The sequence below is a fragment of the Eurosta solidaginis genome, unplaced genomic scaffold (genome assembly GCF_040869045.1).
Source record: "Eurosta solidaginis isolate ZX-2024a unplaced genomic scaffold, ASM4086904v1 ctg00000120.1, whole genome shotgun sequence".
Lineage (NCBI taxonomy): Eukaryota > Metazoa > Arthropoda > Insecta > Diptera > Tephritidae > Eurosta > Eurosta solidaginis.
Window position 1 is genome coordinate 380,297 of NW_027136879.1, and position 17,766 is coordinate 398,062.

The following is a 17,766-nucleotide window of genomic DNA, read 5'->3' on the forward strand; positions in this document are numbered from 1 at the left end:
GTCCGTCCGTCCGTCTGTCCGTTAACACGATAACTTGAGTAAATTTTGAGTTATCTTGATGAAATTTGGTACGTAGGTTCCTGGGCACTCATCTCAGATCGCTATTTAAAATGAACGATATCGGACAATAACCACGCCCACTTTTTCGATATCGAAAATTTCGAAAAATCGAAAAAGTGCGATAATTCATTACCAAATACGCATTAAGCGATGAAACTTGGTAGGTGAGTTGAGCTTATGACGCAGAATAGAAAACTAGTAAAATTTTGGACAATGGGCGTGGCACCGCCCACTTTTAAATGAAGGTAATTTAGAAGTTTTGCAAGCTGTAATTTGGCAGTCGTTGAAGATATCATGATGAAATTTGGCAGGAACGTTACTCTTATTACTTTATGTCTGCATAATAAAAATTAGCAAAATCGGAGAACGACCACGCCCACTTTTTAAAAATTTTTTTTTTTTAATTCAAATTTTAAAAGAAAAGTTAATATCTTTACAGCATATAAGTTAATTATGCCAATATTCAACTCCAGTAATAATATGGTGCAAAAAAATACAAAAATTAAAGAAAATTTCAAAATGGGCGTGGCTTCGCCCTTTTTCATTTAATTTGTCTAGGATGCTTGTAATGCCATAAGTCGAACAAAAATTAACCAATCCTTGTGAAATTTGGTAGAGGCTTAGCTTCTAGGACGGTAACTGTTTTCTGTGAAAAAGGGCGAAATCGGTTGAAGCCACGCACGGTTTTTATACACAGTCGACCGTCTGTCCTTCCGCTCGGCCTTTAACACGATAACTTGAGCAAAAATCGATATATCTTTACTAAACTCAGTTCACGTACTTATCTGAACTCACTTTGTATTGGTATAAAAAATAGCCGAAATCCGACTATGACCACGCCCACTTTTTCGATATCGAAAATTACGAAAAATGAAAAAAATGCCATAATTATATACCAAATACAAAAAAATTGATGAAACATGGTAATTGTATTGGTCTATTGACGCAAAATATAACTTTAGAAAAAAACTATTAAAATGGGTGTGACACCTACCATATTAAGTAGAAGAAAATGAAAAAGTTTTGCAGGGCGAAATCAAAAGCCCTTGGAATCTTGGAAGGAATACTGTACGTGGTATTACATATACAAATAAACTAGCGGTACCCGACAGATGATGTTCTGGATCACCCTGGTCCACATTTTGGTAGATATCTCGAAAACGCCTTCACATGTACAACTAAGGGCCACTCCCTTTTAAAACCCTCATTAATACCTCTAATTTGATACCCATATCGTACAAACACATTCTAGAGTCACCCCTGGTCCACGTTTATGGCGATATCTCGAAAAGGCGTTCACATATAGAACTAAGGCCCACTCCTTTTTAAAATACTCATTAACACCTTTCATTTGATACCCATATCGTACAAACAAATCCTAGAGTCACCCCTGGTCCACCTTTATGTCGATATCTCGAAAAGGCATCCACCTATAGAACTAAGGTCCACGCCTTTTTAAAATACTCATTAACACCTTTCATTTGATACCCATATCGTACAAACAAATTCTGGTCCACCTTTATGTCGATATCTCGAAAAGGCGTCCACCTATAGAACTAAGGCCCACGCCTTTTTAAAATACTCATTAACACCTTTCATTTGATACTCATATCGTACAAACAAATTCTAGAGTCACCCCTGGTCCACCTTTATTTCGATATCTCGAAAAGGCGTCCACCTATAGAACTAAGGCCCACGCCTTTTTAAAATACTCATTAACACGTTTCATTTGATACTCATATCGTACAAACAAATTCTAGAGTCACCCCTGGTCCACCTTTATGTCGATATCTCGAAAAGGCATCCACCTATAGAACTAAGGCCCACTCCCTTTTAAAATACTCATTAACACTTTTCATTTGATACCCATATCGTACAAACAAATTCTAGAGTCACCCCTGGTCCACCTTTATGTCGATATCTCGAAAAGGCGTCTACCTATAGAACTAAGGCCCACGCCTTTTTAAAATACTCATTAACACCTTTCATTTGATACTCATATCGTACAAGCAAATTCTAGAGTCACCCCTGGTCCACCTTTTTGTCGATATCTCGAAAAGGCGTCCACCTATATATCTAAGGCCCACTCCTTTTTAAAATACTCATTAACACCTTTCATTTGATACCCATATCGTACAAACAAATTCTAGAGTCACCCCTGGTCCACCTTTATGTCGATATCTCGAAAAGGCATCCACCTATAGAACTAAGGCCCACGCCTTTTTAAAATACTCATTAACACCTTTCATGTGATACCCATATCGTACAAACAAATTCTAGAGTCACCCCTGGTTCACCTTTATGTCGATATCTCGAAAAGGCGTCCACCTATAGAACTAAGGCCCACGCCTTTTTAAAATACTCATTAACACCTTTCGTTTGATACTCATATCGTACAAACAAATTCTAGAGTCCCCCCTGGTCCACCTTTATGTCGATATCTCGAAAAGGCGTCCACCTATAGAACTAAGGCCCACGCCTTTTTAAAATACTCATTAACACCTTTCATTTGATACCCATATCGTGCAAACAAGTTCTAGAGTCACCCCTGGTCCACCTTTATGTCGATATCTCGAAAAGGCGTCCACCTATAGAACTAAGGCCCACGCCTTTTTAAAATACTCATTAACACCTTTCATTTGATACTCATATCGTACAAACAAATTCTAGAGTCACCCCTGGTCCACCTTTATGTCGATATCTCGAAAAGGCATCCACCTATAGAACTAAGGCCCACTCCCTTTTAAAATACTCATTAACACCTTTCGTTTGATACCCATATCGTATAAACAAATTCTAGAGTCACCCCTGGTCCACCTTTATGTCGATATCTCGAAAAGGCGTCCACCTATAGAACTAAGACCCACGCCCTTTTAAAATAGTCATTAACACCTTTCATTTGATACTGATATCGTACAAACAAATTCTAGAGTCACCTCTGATCCACCTTTATGGCGATATCTCGAAAAGGCGTCCACCTATAGAACTAAGGCCCACACCCTTTTAAAATACTCATTAGCACCTTTCATTTGATACCCATATTGTACAAACGCATTCTAGAGTCACCCCTGGTCCACGTTTATGGCGATATCCCGAAAAGGCGTCCACCCATAGACCAAAGGCCCACTCCCTTTTAAAAAACTTATTACACTTTTCGTTTGACACCCATATTGTACAAACGCATTCTAGAGTCAACCCATGTCCACTTTTATAACGATATTCCGAAAAGGCGTCCACCTATAGAACTAAGGCCCACTCCCTTTTAAAATACTCATTAACACCTTTCATTTGATACCCATATAGTACAAACAAATTCTAGAGTCACCCCTGGTCCACGTTTATGGCGATATCTCGAAAAGGCGTCCACAAATAGAACTAAGGCCCACTCCCTCTTAAAACACTCATTAACACCGGTCATTTGATACTCATATCGTACAAACAAATTCTAGAGTCACTCCTGGTCCATCTTTATGGCGATATCTCAAAAAGGCGCCCATCTATAGTACTTAGGCCCGCGCTCTTTTAAAATACTCATTAATACCTTTTATTGATACACATATCGTACAAAATAAATTCTAGAGTCACCCCTGGTCCACCTTTATGGCGATATCTCGAAAAGACGTCCACCTATAGAACTTAGGCCCACTCCCTTTTAAAATTATCATTAACACATTTCATTTGATACCCATATCGTACAAACAAACTCTCGAGTCAAGCCTGGTCCACCTTTATGGCGATATCCCTAAATGGCGTCCATCTATAGATCTATGTCCCACTTCCTCTTAAAATACATTTGATACACATGTCATACAAACACATTCCAGGGTTACCCTAGGTTCCTTTTACAACATGGTGATTTCCCTTACTTTGTCTCCACAGCTCTCAACTGAGTATGTAATGTTCGGTTACACCCGAACTTAGCCTTCCTTACTTGTTTTTTTTTTTGTCATTCTACCACATTTAAGCTTGTGAAGAAAAAATACTCTTTTTTTTTTTTGTGATTGTTTTTTGTATAGGCTTTGCTGGTCTTTTCAATTTGAAATGAAAATATTAAAAAACTTTAGTTTTCCTCCATTTATAACCAACGTTTCGCCAAGCTCCTTGGCATCATCAGGGGTTAAATCTTTAATTTGCACCGAAAAATGATAGAACAAAATTAATTTTAACATATTTTATCACTATAACAAACATTTGTTTCTACAAAAACTTATATAGATAGAAATAATTTAACACATATAACTAATATCACAAAAACAAAGTGATTATAACTGAGTATCATAAGCATGGCAAATAGCTAGCAGCAATAAATTTTGCGTCCTTTTTTTGTTAATTTTCCTCTCCCTTTTTTGTAATATGTGTAGACTTTCCAACGTGAATCTCGTTCTTTCCCTCTTTTCTATGTCTATTATTTTCGCGTTCATTAGTTCAGCTGTGTGTCCATGTCATAATACGTGTTGAGCAAGAGCTGTGCAGGTCTTGTTCTTCTTAATGTCAGATTCGTGCTCTGCCAATCGGGGTCCTAGTGCTCTTTTCGTTGTTCCAACGTAGATTTTGTCACAGTTCTCATTGTCTCTCCCCGTGCATTGAATCTCATATACTACGTTCTTTTGTTGTATGGGTTCTATGGGGCTTTTTGTTCGTGTAAAGATAGTTGAAAGTGCGCTGCTGGATTTGTAAGCGAGGGATATATTTCGTTTTTGTTTCTTCATGTTCTGGTTGCAGTTTTCAGTAAACTTGGGTATGTACATATGTGACACTGTGGTATTGCTTTGTCTACGTTGCGATCTCTGTTGATGCCTTATTTCGTTTTCTATTTCCTTCTAATAGTTCTTGTTTTAGTAGTGATATAATTAGGCCACTTGGGTAATTGTTATTGGTGAGTATGTTGTGTATTTTCGTTTTGTTTTTTCGCAGAACTTTTGGTGGCTTATCGAAAATATTACGTGTATTAAATTGTTCGCTGTGTTTGTTTTATATTTTTTGGGTTGTGATGATATGAAATTTATAATACGTCGGGAGGCGATGGGTTTGGAGTACCAGTCAAATATGAGTTGGTAATTTTCCCTGTGGATAAGAACATCCAAAAAGGGTATAACTGAATTTTCCTCTTTTTCCATGGGAAGTTGCAGCTTATTATGGTACTTATTTAGCGTTGTCAGAATAATATCCAGGTCGTTTCGTTTAACGATCGCAAAAAAGTCATCCACGTACTTTACTATGAATTTCATCTCAATGTTGTGAAGTTGTTTTAGTTCGGAGATGGTATTTTCCAGTAAATCATCCATTATTATATCTGCTATGGTTGTAGAAAGTGGGTTTCCTATTGGCATTCCATAGCTTTGTGTTTTTTTTTTTTTGTGTTTTGTTTTTACTTGATTGGACGTTTGCGTTTACGCGCTTGGCGAATGCAGCACTTAATGTTTTTCCAATTGTTCGCGTATCTGGAATGTCGCTGTACATTGCACACAATGATATAGACCCAACTCACCAACTCCAATCGAACCAGGACTTGATGTTGAGCGCGCTCCATCCATATCGTATACACTACCACAACAGCTACCACCACCAACACTTCCACACCATTCATGCTATTCGCCAGCGCATGCGCCGCTGCATGCGTATGATGACCATTTGTGGCTAAAGCTAACAATTGACTGGTGGGTGAATTGCGTGAAGACGATGTAGTAGAAGTTAACGAATTCGCAGAACCTCCTTTACCTAGTACACCATTACTTAAACCGTTGTTAGGACCATTTTGTTGTTGTTGTTGTTGTTGTTGTGCTTGCATAGCAGCCATAGCGGCCATAAGTTAAACTGCGGCAGGCAAATGTGGATGCATACCATGTGGATGATGAGTTAAATGTGGAGGCAATGGTGGTAATTGATGTTGTGTGGCGGCGGCCGCTGCCGCTGCTGCTGCTGCTGCGGCTGCTGCAAATGGTGATGCTGCAGCATTGAGATCATTTGGTGGTGTTGGTGAAACGGTGGGTGTTAAATTTGGTATCATTTTGTTAGATTGATTTTGTATGTTCTTGGCGTTGGGTGAATTTGGATTGCTATTAAGTTGGGTGGGATTTGTAGCTGTTGGTGAACGACGTGATGTATAATCAATACTTGTAATACTATTGTTGTTGTTGTTTTTAATATTGCTATCGTTGTTGATGTTGCTATTGTTATTTGGTGAGTTTATGAATTTTAAAGTGCTGCTACTATTACTATTACTATTTTTGTTACTACTGTTGTCGTCGTTATCTTCATTATCCTCATCAATATCGAGAATATTTTGTTCGTTACTGTATGATTGTTGAGAATGTTGGTGGTGTTGTTGTATTCTATTATGCAGATTATGATGATTATAGCCTAGGCTGGATGGAAAATAGTCGATATTAAGTTTTTCATGCGGATGCTCGTTGGCGATGTGTTCTCGAAGAGACTGAAATTGGAAGAGGAGTTTGTTATTTTAGAATTATTTTCTATATCGTTTGCCTTACGACAGACCACTTTTTCTCGGCTATTTGTTTGAAAACGCCCGTAGTAGGAGTTTTAGTTCAAAATCAAACTCTTCTCAGAATTTGCTTTTAGAGCTCCCTATCTCAGAATTTTTCTCAAAAACACATCATTTCAGCATTGGTTTCCAGAACGGTTTATCTCAGAACTTGATTATAAAACGCATCGTTTTAGAAGCAAACATATTTAATTTATGCTTAGAAAATGGTTTGAAAAAATTTCTGCGACAGGGCATTCTTCAATAAAATTCTGAGATAGATGGTTTTTTTTTTAAGAATTCTGAAATAGAAACAATTTGAAAGTGAGTGTTCTGAAAAAGTTTAGTGATATAGGGCGTTTTCCAAACCGCAGCTGAAATAAGAACATATTTCAAGCAAGACGTTGAAAAACTGTTTATATCACTAATTGCTTTGCTGTTCAACTTAAATGTTAACTTTGCAACTATATAAGTTTCATAATTGAAGAGCTGCTTAACTTATATCAATCTGATTGATTTGGAATTGGAAGCTTCTAAAAAATTGATGTTGTTTTTATTTTTATTTTCGGCCTTTCGAAAGTGATATCAAAAAGAATTTCCGAGCTCTAGGCGACAAGGTGCATTTACAAGTCCCTGAAGATGATTTCTAATTGAAATCGAAATATCGACAAAATAAATAAATACAACATATATGGTATAATTAATTGCATTTTTCTTAATAATATATATGTGTGGCCTAGAGCTCGGAAATTCTTCTTGATGTTCCTAAAAAATCTTTTAATTTATTGTATTACTCACTTGAAATCCTAGCCTCATTGGACATTGTGGACATTTCACCATAAAATCTGTATGCGGTGATATCGCGCCAGTCATAGACGTATGCTCCCCTTCACTGTTACTGTTGTTCTTGGAACTGTTTTGATGATGAGGATGATGTAAACTGGATGCCAATGAGGGAACTGCAAAACAGAAAATAAATAAGAAATTATATAAAGTTATCAAAGACGACTAAAGAACAGTGATAACGGTAAGGTAATAAATAATTTAAGAGAAATATAATAACTTATATACATATATTGGTTATTTAAGAACCAATGAACCAGTATCTGTTGGATGGCATTTACTATAAGGTTCCGTACAAATAAAGTTAGAAGATTGCTTATTCAATAACCAAAAAACACCAATGATTTCTACAAAATCTTATAGCATATTAGCATAATCAAACCATTGCATGTAATTCGTGTTTTTGTTCTTATTGAACCACGGTCTGAAAACATGAAAGACAAGTGTAACAACTGTTTCGTTTATGCAACTATTTATAGATTCATCTCTTTAATTGTTTTGCATTCCTTTCTTCAGATATATTTTTTAAAGAGGAAGACACGCAAAAATGCTTTCGCGAGTTTGGCAAATCTATGTGCGCAATTGTACTGTGTACTTTTCATAAGACTCAAGTTTCTTTTTATTACTTAAGCCATTGCATAAAGATCAATTCCTTCTTAATTTTATGGTTGAATGTGAAGTGATTCTTTGAACATACATATGTGCTTATATACGCTCTCATACACATTTATACCTATTGATACACATACATACTATGTACATTCATACAAAGTATATACCTCTATAATAAAAACTCAGTTCAGCACATAACTATACAGGGAACTAAACCCCGAGGCACGAATTTATCTCTTTAACATTCACATACAAATTTCAGCTTACTCTCTGCATGACTCCTGATGTTTGTCGAAGTAAAGGGCCCATTACTGATACTTAGCATAGACTTCATTTGGCTTGAGAACTGTCACTTACAGTTCTGTTAAATGAACATTGCATGTTACTGATTACTGAAAACTTAGCAACACTTAACTTGACTTAGAAGTCTGTTGAATTTTGATTTTCTATGTAAGTTCTAAGTGACGTTTACATTTTGAGATGCCACTTGTTTGTTTCCATTTCATTTTGACATTTTGTCATACAAATTGACATTTATTTAAAAATAAATTTCAACGCTGATTATGAAGCCAGGTTGTATTCGCCAAGTGGAGTATAATCGTGGCTAAGTTGCCAAGTTTACGCCAAGTCAAGTCTTTGCTAAGTATCAGTAATGGGGGCTTAAGTCTACTTGAAGTACATACAAGCCCATACATCTCATATACACAATATACTTATACACATATTGTACCTATGCCAAAGAGAGTAGATTAATAAGAGGGAGCATTGTAGAGTCGTTAATTCTCCACAGAGTGGGACGGCTGCACCAGGAATACACCATACGTTTTGCCCCTGCTTCGTTTTCACCATATGGATTAAAAAAGTCATGAGCCTGGGCATTCGTGCAATTTTAGTGGTGTAAAATGCATGGCGCCAGCGCCAATTGTCTCCAAGCGAATTTTTGACGCTACTTAGTAGTGAGTGCGTAGTACATTTCACTTGCGCTATTGAATGAAACGATTTTTGTGTGTCAGGCACGAGTTTGGTGTTATTGGCGCTTCTTACAATGATGACACTGAGCTGATGACGGTAGCACTGGTAGTTCAGCTTTTTAATCAGAGAATGAATTGATGACCCGTGTAAATTATTACGGCTTTGGCTATTATTGGCTGTGAATTTGAACCAAATAAATGCTGCGGACATAACAACCGGAGTCATTTTTGAGTTTTATATTTTAGATTTAATGCACAATTAATATGGGCGTGTTTGAGCAGCCAAATAATAACAGTAGTATTGCTAAAGTGCTGCTTAGTTGATGGAATGTCGCTAATTTCCTAGAGATGATCAATAGATTGTCAACATTTCGTTCAACGAACGCGCGAAATTGCCACATCTGCTCAAATGTTGCTGAAGAACGTTATCCGCTGTCATAAAAAGTAACACTGCTGCAGCTCGAAACCACCCTATATCGAAAAAGTAACAACTAGACAACTTAGCTTTTTTTTACACATCGCTTGGCTGAGATTTTCATTTGTTGATTTAACTTAGCTGTTATGTCAATATTTTTCAGCCAGCTTATTTTCAAATAGGTAATTTTTCCAAAGGCAAAATAAATTACAGAGTTATACAGCCTTAAAAAGTCAGCTATGTTGAGGCGGACAGCATAGCAAAAGGTATGGTAAATTCCTCGTACAGCCGTCCCACAATTTCCACAAAGCTTTAGAACTCTACAATGTACCATCTTATATTTAGAGTCTTTGCTGTAACAAAACTACAAAAGATATTATTGAGCGCTGCGTTTAATGTGTTTTAATAATATAGGTATGCGTCTATTATTAATTTCAATTAAAGTGAATACTGGACGTAACGAACTGCAGTGCGCCCCATCGTCAGCGTACGTATGGATGTAGGTTAGTCTGGGTCGATTTATTAACCGATATCGATTTTTTGATAGGATTTGGGCTCAGGAAAGAAAAGCTCCACTACACATACCCAATAAAATAGTTTTCGAGCCTGCGAAATTTCATTTTTTTTTGACTTTTTTTCGACTTTGATTTTTAAGGTTTTTTCATGACCTACTAAAAAATTTTCATTTGATTGTAAAATTTTCATGTATACCCTGTTTTATTTTTTTCAAAAAACTGTTAGCCAACGTTTTTAGCGGGCAGGGTATACATATAAAAAATTTTTTTAGTAGTAGTTCATGAAAAAGTCTTAAAAATCAAAGTCGAAAAATAGTAAAAAAAAAATGAAATTTCGCAGGCTCGAAAATTATTTTTTGGGTATGCGTAGTGGAACTTTTTTTCCTGAGCCCAAATCCTATCGAAAAATCGATGGCATGATATCAGTTAACTGTCGTCTATACAAATCGACCCAGGTTAATGTAGGTATCATATCATTGCACAGGAAGAAAGCTGTGTGAAGCACTTAACGCAATCTCATGCATATGAAGATGTAATATGTATATACAATGTGGGTATATTCTTTCTTATATGTAAATCCACAACATTGCTAGACTCTTATCACTTCGATCTCGTTTAGTTATTTCTTTGTAGCTATTAAAAGAAATTGATTTTGTTAAGGTTTTGTTAAAAATGATATGAGTGTGCGCAATGCTTTTTAACACGCTTTTATTAGCTCGGCCTGTATGTAACGGAATCTTTGAGCTTAATTTTCACCGGTTTCTGGAAGTCTGATTAATTTGAAACTTTGCATACGTATCAAGGACCGATGACAATGCATTAACGTGATGGTGTGGTGTCATAAGGTCAACGGCCATAAGGTCAATTGGCCTTATTACCACTTTGAATGGCCATAAGTTTGATTGAAACTTTGCACACATATCAAGGCTCGATGACAATGCATTAATGTGATGGTGTGGTGACATAAGGTCAACGGCCACAAGGTCAATTGGCCTTATTACCACTTTGAATGGCCATAGGTTTGATAGAAACTTTGCACACGTATCAAGGCTCAATGACAATGCATTAATGTGATGGTGCGGTAACATAAGGCCAACGGCCATAAAGTCAATCGGCCTTATTACCACTTTGAATGACCATACGTTTAATTGAAACTTTGCACACGTATCAAGGCTCGATGACAATGCATCAATGTGATGGTGTGGTGACATAAGGTCAACGGCCATATGGTCAGTTGGCCTTATTACCACTTCCAATGGCCATAAGTTTGATTGAAACTTTGCACACGTATCAAGACAAATGACAATGCAATAATGTAAGGGTGCGTGACATAAGGTCAACGGCCATAAGGTCAATTGGCGTTATTACCACTTTGGAAGGCCATAAGTTTGATTAAACTTTGCACGCGTATCAAGGCTCGATGAAAATGTATTAATGCGATGGTGGGGTGACATAAGGTCAACGGCCATAAGGTCAATTGGCGTTATTACTACTTTGGAAGGCCATAAGTTTGATTAAACTTTGCACACGTATCAAGGCTCGATGACAATGCATTAATGTGATGGTGTGGTGACATAAGGTCAACGGCCATAAGGTCAGTTGGCCTTATTACGACTTTGAATGGCCATAAGTTTGATTGAAACTTTGCACACGTATCAAGACAAATGGCAATGCAATAATGTGATGGTGGGGTGACATAAGGTTAACTGACATAAGGTCAATTTAACTTATGACCACCCCAAATGACCATAGATTTGAAACCTTGCACATAATGCGAAAAACGCATTCCTTTATTAATGAATCTGGAGTGGAGCCGAGAGCCCCGGTAATGCAGAGCTCCGAACTCCGTTGCACCTTTTGAAGCATTTTAAGATAGGTACTTTTAGCTAGTGCAGGCCACCAGACCAAGGCACCATAAAAAAGAATCGGACGCACAATGGCTGTGTAAATCCAGTAGGTCACCTTAGGGGAGAATCCCCAGGAGGTGCCTATTGCCCTCTTGCAGGTGTACAGCTCTGCTGATGCCTTCTTGGATCGCTCCACTATATGGTATTCTGTTAATAACTTAAATTTCATTATAATTTTATTTTGAGGTGATTAACTATAAATGATTGTTTAACCTTTTACTACTGTTATATAAACCCTTTTTAATTGAAAATTATTTTCTATTTTTTAGTTCGGTTTTTAGTTTTTTTAAACTATTATTTATTTATGCTTTTGGTACCTACGTACACGACCAAATGCATCCATCTCACTCAATTGCCGCTTTCCCCTATGACAAAGTCAATTTGTTGGGTTATTTTTATTGTTGCAGTAATACACAGAGTAGGTATACATAAATTCTTATTTGTGCTTTATTTGGCTTGTTGTGGTTATTGTCATTTGATAGTTTACCTTAATTTACCTCAATAAACGGTTGGCAGGCTGGCAAGGCACAAACAGCAGACATACAACAGCAACAACATTTGATTGATCAATGTGCGAACCAGAGGATGAATTTTTACTGAAGGTACATATGCGTGCATATGGGCACTTGCTTTGTTGTTACATTTCTCGCCTGCAGCGGCTGCATGTCAAAGTACTCTGAAACATGCTAGCCAAACCACAACGATCTTCAATTGATTTCTTCTTATTTTTATTGTTTTTTTTTTTTTGTAACTTACTGTATTACATATGAGACTACTTTTTATTAAATATAATGGCCGCAACAACAACAATAAAAAAAGAAAATAAAAGCCACCGAAGCGTATACAAAAAAATGTGCAGCGAATTGTCGAAATCAACATTAGGGGGACTCATGTAACCGTATAAATGCCTTATAAAGTGTGTAAACGTATAAATTTATCTAGTTTACGCACGAGCTGTCAAATTTTGTATGAAAAATTATTTACACAATTTGTATAAATTTACGCGCACATTTCATTGTGTAAACGCGGTAAACTCAAAGGAATGCAACCTTGCAGACATTACAGCCGGCATTTTCATCAGAAATCTCCAACATCAGCAAGTAAAGGCGTTTTAGTTTTGATTTTTCACTTAATCTTTGTATTTTTTAATTTGTATAACAATCAAAAAATTTTTTTTGGCAATAATACAGCTGAAAAACAATCAAGTTTATGAAGAGTATTACTAGGTGCGTTCATATAACAGCGTGTGTAAATGGATATAATTTTACACCTTATAAGTTTATATGCTATCATGAGTCCCCCTATTAATAAAATTGTTTATAGGTACCTTTTTGCTTAAAATTGTACGTAAATATATTTCTTCTTCTTGCATATATATGTACCTATGTAAGTAAATATATATGGATATGTGTATGAATATGTTTCTGTCAATATGAGATTAGGTACCTCAATAGCTTTAGCCGCTATAAATAACATTTTTTTGCTACATATACACATATATCTTTTTGTAATATTGTTATTGTAGTTACTTCTGCTGGGTCATTGATTGCATTTGAAGTGCAACGTTTACAATTACAATTGTTATTATTGCTCCAGCAATGCATAGTCGCATTACAAATTGTGTTGTTGCTGTTATTGCCCCAACCATTTAAATTTCTACGTTGAATGAATGAATGCAACTGTTTGTTGTGGCAAAGTGTTGCTATGTACGGAATACATGTACATATATGTATATGTATTTAGGGTCATCAAAGTTCATTGTACGACAGGGAAGAAATTATTTTCACTTTCTTTACGAGTATTGGACGTAGATCATAGAAAGAGATAGCAAACCAATAAATAATACATTTAAATTAAATTAAAAAAATTTAATACATTAAAAAAACTAAAACGAAAAATGATATAAAACTAAAATAGAAAGAAAATATAATTAATGTATAAAAATTTATTGGAAGCATATACAAATATAAATTAAAGAACAGACAAATATACAAAAGTAAAATAAAGCAAAGAAGCTATAAATAAAAGAAAATGGAGGGAAATTAATTAAAATATTTCAAAATAATAAAAATATATATGTAAATTTAAAAAAATGAAATAAAAACAGAGTAAATAGAAAAAATTTAAATATAATGAAACTGATTCAAGGTTCGATTCGAGCTCAAGGCCAGAACAATAATTTTTTTCTAATGATAATTATTGTTATTTTTTAATTTTTCTAAAATTGAAAAATTGTATTTTGTTTTTGGAGTAGTAAGTAGAAAATTATTTCAGACAACCTGCCATAGCTGCGCAGTTAGATCCATTTCGAAGGGTGCTAACCCTTCATCATCAGTACGCTTTAGGCCCGCTGCGCTAACCATTTAGCTATACAGCGGTGGTTTGTGTTGGTAAAAGGCCCACTCCCTTTTAAAATGTTCATTAACCCCTTTCATTTGATACCCATATCGTACACCCAAATTCTAGGGTCACCCCTGGTCCACCTTTATGGCGATATCTCGAACGCCCTTTTAAAATACTCATTAACACCTTTCATTTGATACCCATATCGTACAAACAAATTCTAGAGTCAACCCTGGTCCACCTTTATGGCGATATCCCTAAATGGCGTCCGTCCACCTATAGAACTATGGCCCACTCCCTCTTAAAATACCCTTTAATGCCTTTCATTTGATACACATGTCATACAAACACATTGCAGGGTTACCCTCGGTTCATTTTCCTACATGGTTATTTTCCCTTATGTTGCCACCATAGCTCTCAACTGAGTATGTAATGTTCGGTTACACCCGAATTTAACCTTCCTTACTTGTTTGTATCATGATTTACACGTGCAATAAAAGATACATAAAAAAATGAGAAACAAACAAACAAAAATTCAGCGAACCAAAAAATCTGTTCTGGAACAATCTCATGATATTGCGGATGAGAATCTGCGAGGCTTTTAGTAATAAAAATCGGAATTCACGGCATATGGACCCGACATCCAACCTTTATCTATGTACGCCAAGCATTGAGGTAGGCTCATTGAACTGAAAGCTGGTGTGAAAATATATAGCGGCAGAGGTATTACAACAACGTTGCTTTAACAAACTAGAGCTTATAGATTTACCTGATGGCAAAAAAAATGCTTGGCTTATGAGAACTTTATTTTAAACAGCTCTGGCTAACCCTGGAAAGGTTTAGACAAACATGAAAAACTGCCAGTCGTATGATCAAACTCGGCAGACGTTGTTCTGACTTTCTCTATCAATTCACCCGCCTCTCCTCTGTCTAACCCACTTCCTATCTTATATCCTCTCCCTTCTGTATTTTCTAGTTTACCTTACCAACTCGCACTACTACTCTTAATCTTATCCTTATTCTTAATCTTCCTGTTAACCTTTTGTTATTACTTTGTCTGAAAGCATTGCCCTTATTTTTACTTTCACTCTCACTCTCCACTTTCCTCTTGTTCTCTTTAATTTTCCGACTTCTCTCCAACTTCCTCAAATATTTCTTCCTATTTCCTCTGTTTTCTCGGCTCTTTTCTTTCATGTTCTCTTTTCCATTGTGGAGATATATCGAGTTTGACTCTTTTCCGCTCATTACATTGCTATGGTAGTAAAAAAGTAACAAAATAGTACCAAAGATTTTTTCTAACTACTGCTTTAAATTTCATGACCAGATTATGAGGGCCGCCGAAGTTTTCGTGTTGTACTACTGAGATCACCTGTCTCGTTTTATTGCGTCATGAATCTGTTATACTTTTTCAAGGTTGCGTACTTTTTTCAATGAAATTTTTTTATCTCATTTACTTTGTTTCTGAATTCACTTGGCGACATAAATTTTCTGGGTATTCAGTGTTCAAAACGCATCTTTAAAGCTCTTCTGCTGTTTTTGCCTTATATAGAACTCCTGAAGACTATTAAAATTCACAGCAAATCCAGGGCAACATTTTCACACAAAGTTGTAGCAAAAAAAAAAAAAAGAAAAGACTTTAAACACTATGTAAAGTACATTGCTCATAAAAACTACAAAACATCGCAAATTAACAAGAATAAAAAGTTTAGCACCACAAAAAAATTGGCGGCAACTAGCAGCTAGCAACAGCTAAAGTCTCAGCCTGAGCCTCAGCTGCACTGCAAAGGGCATACAAAAAATGTGCATTTTTCATGCAGAACGTCATGGATGCAGATTTCTATATATAGTACTTAGTAGGTATTATATGTTATATGTATGCAGATGTTAACGCAACTAAACGGCTGTGAACTAGCGTCAGATTGACTGCGTGATGCACCTTTAGAAAGTGGAGCTGGTGATGGCGGTTGTAATTTTTGCTACCTAAAGTATAAATGAGTAAATATAGCCGTGTTTTTTAACACGCGTATATCCCTTTACGCTTAAACTTTATAAGCGAAAAACTTTAAATACACCTCTGAAATTGCTGCACATAAATTTTGTCTTACTAAATTTCAATACGCATTATACTCAGATGTAACTGAAATATGTGCCTTTGTTTCACCCTCTACACTAATTATATGTATTCTATGTGTGTCCACAATTCATCGCAACTGGTTCAGCTATATGTTGTACCCTATGGCCATCAGAGCGTTGTGTCTCCGCTTTTCAGTACACCCTGTTGCTTTAGCTAGTTGTTTAACCACAGACGCAAGATGGGTCTCCTAGCATTATCTAAGCGAAGGTAGGCGTTTTTTTTCACGCGCAAACGAAACGTATACGCATGTAAAAAAACACGGCTTATGTTGCATATGTAAATCAAGCATACTATGCACATAGTGAATGGCCAGACAAGGAGCAGGATAGATGAATACAACATTGTAACAATATGAAATAGGAAAAAAATATTTTTAAATAAAAATAAATAAAAAGATGGTCAAGGGGACTCTATAGAGTTGAAATAGTCTACAAGATGTATTTGCGCACATTTTAAGCACTACTCGCGTAGGCAAATAAGTAAAACTGGAATAAAATATTAGAGTAAAACACTGTGATGTTGTAATTACCCAACCAATAAAGTTGTAAGCGATTCTAAGAAAAAAGGTGTACGGAAAATTAGACCGACAGGATTTACTTTCAGATTATATTACAAGCATCACCCACGATTAAAACATACAGTCGCACCGTTTTCGCACAATATTTATTTTAAATCGTTTCATATTCAATATTTTTCTTTTAGCAATCTTAGCTGATCAATGCATGTATATAATAGGTAAAAAGTTTAGAAAGGTTAGTTTTTTACAGACATGAGCGAAGAATAAAAAAAATTAAACAACCGATATTAATCAAGTGTTCCGTAACAGCGGTGCTTTGTTTATGGATTAGTCGTGGGTGTGCTAGTACATATATTGTGTCTTGATAGGGTAATCTGAACTTGGACTCCAAACTACACCTTTAAACTGTTTCCATTTCGGACCACAATTTATACGTCATATCGTCAGGTATACATATATGTAGAGAGGTCCACACCAAAACGAAACATTTGTATATGATTTTCGTATAAAAAAGTTTTGTTTTTGTGTGGACCTCCACATATAATACTATCAATTTTGAGTATTACATAAAACAAAAAATTTTAATTTTTTGAGTCGCCATAGAAAAATCTTTACTTTAACCACTGTGCAACACCCCTTCACCGGGAAGAAAATTAATATGTGATAGGTTTAGCTGTTTATAACTTTTTGATGGGGTGAGACTGGAAAAAGTGCTCCATTGTATTTATAAGAACTACTCAAATCTTTCTAAATAACTACTGACAGTATTCTCCAAAAAAATGTTCCCTACTTCTCCAATTGCGACATTTGACTTTCTCAGACGGACTGTCAACAGCTTGCGTTTTTGCTGGCTGCATTGATATTTATTTTATTTTAGCGTACATATAACGTAAACAAAGTACACATTTTTACATAAAATTTGATAAAACAAAAACATAAAAACATGTTATTGCACTTGCTGTGTG

At 35.9% G+C, this 17,766-nt stretch overlaps 1 protein-coding gene across 2 annotated transcripts in view; it reads right to left on the bottom strand.

The window, feature by feature from the left end:
- Positions 1-4,366: 4,366 nt before the first annotated feature.
- Positions 4,367-17,766, bottom strand: part of LOC137235624 (zinc finger protein 1-like) — a 53,107-nt gene continuing 39,707 nt past the window's right edge. For both annotated transcript variants that reach the window (XM_067758518.1, XM_067758517.1), the window contains exons 3-4: positions 7,343-7,503; positions 4,367-6,493 (exon numbers count right to left, since the gene is read on the bottom strand). In XM_067758518.1, coding sequence (XP_067614619.1) covers positions 5,870-6,493; positions 7,343-7,503 — 785 coding nt within the window. In that variant the 3' untranslated portion in view covers positions 4,367-5,869. The remainder of the gene's footprint in view (positions 6,494-7,342; positions 7,504-17,766) is intronic.